The sequence below is a fragment of the Choristoneura fumiferana genome, chromosome 13 (assembly GCF_025370935.1).
Source record: "Choristoneura fumiferana chromosome 13, NRCan_CFum_1, whole genome shotgun sequence".
NCBI classification, from domain to species: Eukaryota; Metazoa; Arthropoda; class Insecta; order Lepidoptera; family Tortricidae; genus Choristoneura; species Choristoneura fumiferana.
Genome location: NC_133484.1, coordinates 14,787,415 through 14,796,452, shown reverse-complemented (window position 1 = coordinate 14,796,452; position 9,038 = coordinate 14,787,415). Strand labels below are relative to the sequence as shown.

Genomic DNA, 9,038 nt, shown 5'->3' with positions numbered 1-9,038 from the left:
CAATCAGACCCTTATTTATGAGAAGTATCTAATTAAATGGACAGAAGTTTTTAAATTTGGTTAGCAATAAAAGTCAGCTGTTAAATAATTTGGATATCACACACAAAACAAAGATTTTCTTGTAACACTCATGCGTTGCATCTATTATTCTGCAAACAATTGAAAAATGGTCAACAATTTAACCAATGTAATATACTCAGCGGCCCAATATTTGGCCCATCTTTCATACAAAATGACCGGTTCTGCATACATCTGAGGGCCAGATTTTTTGTCGCTCAGTATAGTATGTGCCGGCGTAATAGTTTTGCCGCAAAATAAATAGTTATTTGGTCAACAAGATTGAATTGGTCAGCAGTTAAGAAATATCTAATACAAAAAGTTATGTTATGCAGTGATTTAGAAATATTTATAAATGCTTATCGACAACTCACTTAGTTTATCGTATACATATTTTTTTGTTAACTATAAGATACTCATTAAAATATCTACTACCCCCGACCTAAATTATGATAGGCACTGCTAATTATGTTAGATTAGAGTCACGTCAAGACCAGTTATTACTAATTGAAAATACTGAGCTGGAATATTCCATTCAGCCCAGATAGTCATGTATGGATAAAAAAATGTGAAGACAGCAACGTAATAATAATAAACAACCCAGTCAAACAGCTGATTGATAGTTTGCTGACCATTTTGCCTGACCGAGTACATTTCTCTGTTTACTGAAATAAGAATACTTTGGTAACCGGTTAAATTAATACCCCCTTTTTAATGTTTCTCTAAATATTATTTTAAATAGTTTCATTATAATAATTAAATAGTTTTGATGTTCACTAAAGGTGGTCGAAAATATCTGAAATCTGAACTTTTTTATTTCCAGTTTCCAAGTACAAGAGCACGTAGCAGATTTTTTGTACATCACCTCCACAATTTATCTTATGGTGATTGCGCCAAATTAAAATAAATCGCTGTATTGCTTACAAAATTAACGCTAAGCTGGAATAACAACTTCCAATTCTCCTCCTAAAAATCGAAGCATCGAATTCCGAAAAAAAAGTGACGACAAAAACAAACAAGATTAAACAAGTTCGAGGCTACTGTGAGCGTCACCGTAATACTGTGCACTGAATAAGGTAAAAAATCTAAACTTGTTTAGCCAGAGTGTAATTGCGCCGAGGGTTCGCCAAGATAAGCTCGTTTCTTTTTAATTTTCCTTCTGGAAATTACTTTAGGTCTTCCCGCGTTGAATAAATGAGGACCGTTGCACTAGCCAGTAGCTTTTTTAAAAATTTATTTTATTAGCAGTACCTAGATCTCGGTTTGTTGGCGAGAAAAACGTTGAAGTGGGTTAGCAAGTTTTATTTAAGTCCATTAGTCAGATACTACTCTCATTATTATGGTAAAAATTGGAAACTTTTTGTATAAGTCTGTACCTACATACGAGTAATTACATGATTATACCTAGTAGTAGCATAAATTTAAAACATGGCTTTTAGCATATAATATGCACATATTCTTTTTTTCACACCTTTTCTAACATTACATACCAAGCTAGAAGAATATGCAAGTCAAAGTGGTAATGGGCAGGCTATATCGGTCCAAGACCTGATAACCGTTAAGGGAGAATAGTCCTCGAGTAGTTTAAAACCGTAAGACGAAGCGTAGGCAGGCCTCTCACTGTGTGGAGTGACAACGTCGCGAGAGTTGCGGGATTTATTACGGCGTCCTAATGAGGAGGCTTTTGTCCAACAGTGGACGTCTTCCGGCTGATGATGATGATGAATCGAGATATGTGTCAGAATGTATATCTATTATTTTTACAGCTATTGGTTTAGCTAGATAATGTTGTAGTAATTCAAAACTACTCATCTCTCTAATAATGCTTTAGACTGATTTTGCTAAATCTGATTCCGTGGCAGATACTACACTTCTGATAACAATATATGTAAAACTATCTAACACCTCAAATCAGACCAATGGTTGGTTAGGCCTAATGGAACCTAGACTGTATTTTACGTTTCAGACTTCAATTTTCATTTACCTCGACCTCCCGACGTATCCAGTTGCAGTAAGTGCTTGGCTTACTAGAGCGAGACCTTGTGTAACGTCGGAACACGCGGTCGGATGTGTTCGTGTTCGTGTTCAACCTCGCTAATTATCGGGTGACAACGCAACTTCGCTTGTTTCCAGGATATTTACTAAACGTGTAAGCGAGGTGTTATCTTGTTTGCTATTAAATGATTGACACTCTAATATAATGTTGGCGTACGCTTACTAGCAATATGCAAATCAAAAACTTGTTTTTATTTTATTTCTCTTTTTTTAATATCTATACAAGGACTGTTACTATTACAATGAGACCGTAACTATAGGACTGTCATCTCTTAGATTCTTTAAAAATAATCTGAATAATATAACAAGTTAAGGTAATATGATTAAGATTCTTTAAAGAATAAAAAATAGTTTATTACTATTTTACCAAAAATCACTACTGTAAGAATGAGAATACTGATGGCTAACACTAGTAAAAGGCTGTCCATTATAGGCATAAGTATTATGCCTAATATTAGCTCCTTCCATGCTAGCCCATTGGCTTTGTTTCTTACTACTTCTTCCATAAGGCCAATCAGTTTCATCATCATATTTGCCATCCTCTTCTTTTAAAACTGACGCTGGTCTATATTTGTTGTGAATTTCTTTGTTCATAAAATTATATTTTTGTGGTCTATATTGACCGTCATCTTCACCCATGGTCCAGTGCTTATTTTCTTTATTTTTTCTATTTGACTGCACAGGCCAATATTCGTCTACGTCATCTTTGCCATACTGATTTACGAACCAGTGTCCTTTAGCTCCAATTTTACCGTCGTTACTTACAAAACGATTATTTTTGCCGTCGTTTTGGTTATGATTATTCATAGGCGACATATTTTCGTAGTTATTTCTATAACTATCTCGTTGTTCATCGTGATCACTGTGATAGTATTTATCGTTTCGGCAACTGATATCCTTCCATTTGGTGATATCCAACCCAGGAATATGCGTGCAGGGTACATGTTTGTTGCTGAAAATAAATAAAATGTGTTCATCAATTTAATAGTACAGGTTTGGCAAGATCGTCAGTAGTATGTGGTTTTCTTCTATGTACTCGTAGTTTGAATAGTATGGAATTTACGATGTCTGGTTCCTCAATACTTACTTAGGTCCCACATTTTCAAAAGCTCGGGGTTGTATGGCCTTTATTGCGTCAGCGTTGTCGCACGCCAAACGGGCAATGTTAGTCTTCCTTATCTCGTGTAGTTGTGCTGCAAAATAAATCCCTAAATTGGGAGCAAAGGCCTTTTCAAGTGCTTTCCTACTCCTGGTTGGTTGTTACCAACAAACAGTATTTATGACGTCCAATTCATATATAAGTATATTGTTATCTAGGTTTTCCAGAGGCCGCACTATCTGAGGCGCGGGCAATCGCATTTACTACCTCTTTCTACCTTCATCCCATACCGTTTAAAGAAATAAAGCGTAGAAAGAGATTACAACTTCAAGAGCGATAGACAATATGACCTCGGGTCACCTTTACAAATTCTAAAGCTTCAGTGTGATTAGTAACTAGTAAAGTAGTTTTGGTATTTTTTCTGTTCATTTGATTTAATATTTAAATAATCTGTCAAATTTCAATAAAATTTGTTTGAGCCCCAAACACAAATATAGAGTTTTAATGGTGAGTGCTCAATGAATAGATCGGTTTTCGCTACTGTACGAGTACACTAAACAATAATTATGAACATTAAAAATGCAACAATATTTCCAGTGCGCACTGGTTTTAATTTCAGTTTTCTGGTTGCCTTACCATCTAGGTGTATCCTAGGTAAGTAATTTATTTTTTATTGTTTCGGAATCTGTTTTCGTTTATAATTTATGTTTAATTTGATTGATTAATTAATTTTATTGGGTAAAAGTTTTCAGTCGTTTGTCAATGTTAACCGTTTAACGTGGTGATGATGTATGCATGCATAACAAATGATGTATATAGGTACTAATATAAGTAATGTTACCTTACGAGCACATCAAAATAATTAACTTTAAACAGAAATTGATAACAACTTTTCTTTGCTTTCGGCTTCGAGACTCTAGGTCCTTGGGGTAAGGGTGCGCTGGAGCTACACAGGGAGCTCAGCAATAGGTTAAGGGAGGCAACAGGCAACTCTCGCGCCGGCAGCTTTCTCGCGCAAAGAATCTCAATCGCAGTTCAACGCGGGAATGCTGCCTGCGTGATGTCACCTCTCTTTTTTAATTAAAGTTTTAGTTTTAGTTATTTTATTTTTATTAATAACAACTTATTTACGATTTTTTCGTTTTCATTTTCCGAAAAAAAAAATTTCAATTCTGTTCCAACATATTTAATAATTTTGTTTAAGTAGTTAACTGACAAGCACACTATGTAATTTTCCGAGATTAAAACTTTCCTACGTCCATTCCGTTTCAAACTATCTCCATACCAAATTTCATCAGGTGTAGAGGTAATATTGCAAAGTGATGTCAAGTGGCCAGTTGATACCTATGAGATTTTATTATACAGAAAGAGGACATAGTCGCTGAATATTGTTTGTTTCATTAATATGCTGTTTCTGAAAGTTTTACATACGTACGTAAAAAGTTGTTTCTCCAATTTTTTACAAAAAGTAACTTCATGTTTTTTAATGTTTAAAACCTACATAGATGTATTGTATGTGTAATATTCGGTGTGTATGTGTGCGGATTCTTCTCAACAGAGGCTTTTCCGAACCGGTGGTAGATTTTTTTTAACATTCATAAGTGCTTGTTATAGCCTAAATTGAATAAAGATATTTTGACTTTTTATTAGTCCAAGTACCGAGTAGCATCATTATTGGAAACTAATTTGTTAGCATAGCACCCTATAATGCTAGGTTGCCTTCATATTCTTCCGGAATATTTCAGCGGGTAGTTGAGTTCGTTTGACGAACTGAATACTCCTGTAAATGCTTTTCGGGACTTTAATAGTTTACTTAGTAAATTTATCCATATATTGATCGATGTTCAAACTGTGTCGCATCAAAGGCGTGCTATACTTTAAGCCAAAATTTCAGATGAAAAACCTTTACACGAGGTTTCAGTCTACTTAACCTAATAACCTCCTGAAATGTTACGGAACAACTTAAAGACACTGTCTTGACATCTTGAAATAGTTTTTTTTCTAATCGTCAGTGTGTTGCGTTATATATTTTTCATCACACTTGCTCGTAAACAGTGTCGTAACATGCAGGCTACCTTGGTTGCAACCCCCCAAATAAAACCCTCGACCTTAATGTGCTTGTCATGAAACCCGTGGTCGGTAAATGAGTCATTGCCCGTACTAATTTTCTTGTCATGAAGCCCAAGGTCGGTAAATGAGTGTGATACGCATGACGTGCTGGAGCGCGGCGCGCGCACGTCGGGCACATGCTGCGGGGGGAAGGACGGCGCGGAGGCTGGCGCTGCCAAGAGCGCAGCCAGCGGTATCGGCAATTTTTGAAAAAATATTAGTTTTTCTTTTACAAATATACAATTATACTCGCAAATGTGATGAAAAACATTGTATGTCGCACGGACGGTACTAGAATTACGAACATCGACTCGTTAAAGCCCTCAGTCTTCGACTTCGGGCTTCTAATAGACTCTCGTTCGTAATTCCTTGTTTACCGCCCTTAAGACACAATGTACTATTTTTATTTACTCACGTAATGTCAGACTATGAAACTGATCGCCTCTTTCGAACCAAAACCGGTCAGCAAATCTGAACAACTGCAGTTGCTTAGTCATAATACAGAAAAGTGTGGGGCCGGCGAACGTGCCTCGTATAAAGTTCTCACTCATTATCCCAGCTAAGAGGTCAATGTCCTCTATTTCCACATAAAGTTTCTTAAGAGATTCAATTTTCTGGAAAATCAAGTTTTAATTTATGAAAGCCCTCAAGAGATGTTATAAATTTGCAACAAAATGTTGCTCAGTTGACAAGCTCTGCATTTGAATTAGTTCTGTACTTTCTGGTGAAAAGTCCACAGGGTTAATAATTCTACTAACGTGTAGATAAAGTCAGACACGGTCGTTACGGATCTAAAAACGAAATAAATTAAATAATTGATTGACTCAGGCGTTACTTTGCGGAGGTTCATATCAATGAACTGAAACAATTGCTTTGCTCACCCGCGACCTTAAAAAGTCTTTAGGTCGCGGGTGAGCAAAGTAATTGTTTCAGTTGATTGAAATAAATTAAAAAAAAACACGACTGTGTAAAGAATCTAAAAAGGAAAACCAAACCTAGTGGTCTTAAACTACCACAGGTTAACTAATTTTGGAGACAACCGCTACTAATGCTTTCCAAATACTGAACCACAAATCGTTTAAATTGCTTTAGCAGAACTAGCTACATTAGCTGCCATTAGGAGTTCTTTTTACTTACATTCAACTATTAGTAATGACGTCTAGAACTGAGGTACCTAGGGTAGTTTGAATTTGTCTAAATAGAAAGGAATAAAATCTTACTTCATAGTCCATCACATCTGCAAAGTCTTCGAATTTTTTGGCAGGTTTCATACCACAAATGTGCCTGTAGTCATTATAACCTCGTAAACCTAAGTCTCTACCCCTTTGTATGTCCAGAGCAGGCAAATCGGCGGCACGTTGCAAATCTCCGTAGAATTTCTCAGAAATCTAAAAGAAAGAAATAATAAGTTGGAAAAACTTCGCATAATCAAGAATCCTTTCAAGCAATTTAAAAAGTTTTAAGTACAAACATTAAGTAGAAGTAGTAAGTTGGAAAAAGTAATATGGCTGACTGTTACTAGTGAGTTTGCTTGATTTGAATGACTTTCGATTATTGGTAATAGTCACTTAAGAAAGTACTTTTGAAGAAAATTATTTGTTTTTACTAGTTACCTTTGTAGGGTTCCGTAGTCAACTAGGAACCCTTATAAATTTGCTATGTCTGTCAATCTGTCAGTCCGCGGCTAAGCTCTGAAACCGTTAGTAGTACTAGAAAGCTGTAAGTTGGCATGAATATACATGTCAGTCACACCAACAAAGTGGAAAAAAAACGTAAAATAGGGTTGATTTTTTTTATGATGATGTGGGGTATCGTCGGATAGGCATTTAAAAATGAAAAGGGGTTTGCAAAAACCATATTTTGGTAAAGTGAATATTTTCGGAGATATTCACTCTGAAAGTTCAAAAAAATGTGTCCCCCCCCCCCCTCTTTTGAACCGCACGTCTAAAACATATGAAAAAAAACACGGAAGTTACGCTTAGCAAAAACTTTGTAGGAAAATTATTTTTAACGTAATCAGTTGAGCAATTTTAAGTTTTTGCAAATTAAACTATAATATACCTTCAGCGGCTATTTACTCTTAAACTACTAATATATCTCAACAAATCTTAGCCGTTATAATTTTCCTTGTAAATTTGATATACTTAACTACGATACGATTACTATCGATTTTAATGAAAATTTGCACTTTAATGTTGAATATTTTCCAAACATATCATTGAATCGAAAAACCTTCTCAGTCATTCCCAATGGTTTGAAAAGACCTATTCAACGATACCCCACACTACAGGGTTAGTCGAGAAAAAAAAAAACCCCCACTATATACGTGTACTTACCCTAAAAAAATATATATTTTAGTTTTATTTTATCACTTTGTTGGCGTGACTGAAATTAATATTCATGCCAAATTACAATTTTCTAGTACTCTGAGCATAGCCGCGGACAGACAGGCAGACGGACAGACATGGCGAAACTACAAGGGTTCCTAGTTTACTACGGAACCCTAAAAACTGAAAAAACTTTCTTACTTCAGGATCTTGGATATCGTCAATTTTTCCCGCATGTTGGAAAAATGTTCCTCTGTTAATTTTCTCAAAATTTTTATTCATTTCGAGAAGGTGTTGTCTATAAGTGGTATTGCTCACAGAGAACTCCCTGTCATAATGATATTTTTCGTCATACAACCTGTAATAAATACTTGATTTAACCACAACATTCGATAAATAAAAATTTTGTAAGCGGGCTAGACTGTGGTTACGTTGGAATACAGTTTAAGAACTCTAAATAAGACGCGGAGAACCAATTAATTAGATATTATGCTAGTGAAGATTGAAAATTCTTATATGTGCCTTTAGAGCGAATATATCTTTGAATATTTGATGCTTTTTATATTTTGTTGCAGTAAACAATCAGCTTATTCAATTAAAATGTAATAAAAAATGGATTGCTTGTTCATTTTCCAAATATCTGTAAAGTTACATCAGCATTCAAATTTTCACAATTCCAAATGCACGATTGTTTTCAAACTGTCAGTGTTTGCACTGTAAGCCAGTGCCTAGTTCTCCTTCGCGAGCTCTTTGTTTGTTTCCGTATGCGGTTTCCTAAAGTTCGCAAAAGAATTATCACCTTGGGTACGTCTTAACAAATTTTAAGTCAATAATAGTAGATTATTGTCGTGGCCTGGAAGTAGGCAATTGCTGGCTGAGTATGAGTATTAAACGGACGAGTTTGCGAGTCCGTTTAAGTAATACGAAGCTAGCAATTGCTATTCCAGCCGAGACTAATATAAAGCTTTTCTCAAAAATGGTGAATAATTCTGAAATAGAATACACTTTTTCTCAAATATATTGTAAATTTACTTTTATTCTAATATTTTTCTTATGCTTTCCCGCCTTTTTTTCATTAAAAATAAACTGCAGGTGTATTTTTCCACCGAAAACACCACAAGCTGTTTCAGACCCAATTAAAAAGTCCGGAGTTCCAACAAAATATCTGATACCGGCCATTAGACTTGGCTGTATACGACTTGTGTCCATGGCCTTTTTAACTTTAAAAAAAATTGTGACTGATTGCAGGCGCGCTAATTCATTATTGTCGAGCTAGCGCGCCTGCAATCTTTTCAACTTTTTAATTTTTCGCTGACCATAAACTATGCACTTCACCTTCCGATATCTAAAGAATAATGTCAACTTTTACGGACATTTTTGAGAAAAGTTAA

General features: G+C 35.4%; 1 protein-coding gene across 1 annotated transcript; it reads right to left on the bottom strand.

Moving 5' to 3' along the window:
• Nucleotides 1-2,475: 2,475 nt before the first annotated feature.
• On the bottom strand, nucleotides 2,476-7,929 carry LOC141434514 (peroxidase-like). The gene is made up of 5 exons (XM_074096937.1): nucleotides 7,849-7,929; nucleotides 6,541-6,708; nucleotides 5,736-5,934; nucleotides 3,200-3,305; nucleotides 2,476-3,064 (listed from the first exon to the last, which is right to left on the bottom strand). Exons 1-5 carry the CDS (start codon nucleotides 7,927-7,929, stop codon nucleotides 2,476-2,478), a joined length of 1,143 nt encoding a protein of 380 aa, XP_073953038.1.
• Nucleotides 7,930-9,038: the final 1,109 nt, after the last annotated feature.

What these genes read in the sequence shown, in the direction of transcription:
- LOC141434514 (XM_074096937.1), bottom strand. Translation starts at nt 7,929, where the DNA reads ATGAATAAAAATTTTGAGAAAATTAACAGAGGAACATTTTTCCAACAT. An exon ending in CAGATGTGATGGACTATGAA is followed by an intron (nt 5,935 to 6,540) that starts GTAAGATTTTAT and finishes TTGATTTTCCAG; the next exon opens with AAAATTGAATCTCTTAAGAA. An exon ending in TTTGAAAATGTGGGACCTAA is followed by an intron (nt 3,065 to 3,199) that starts GTAAGTATTGAG and finishes ATTTATTTTCAG; the next exon opens with CAACAAACATGTACCCTGCA.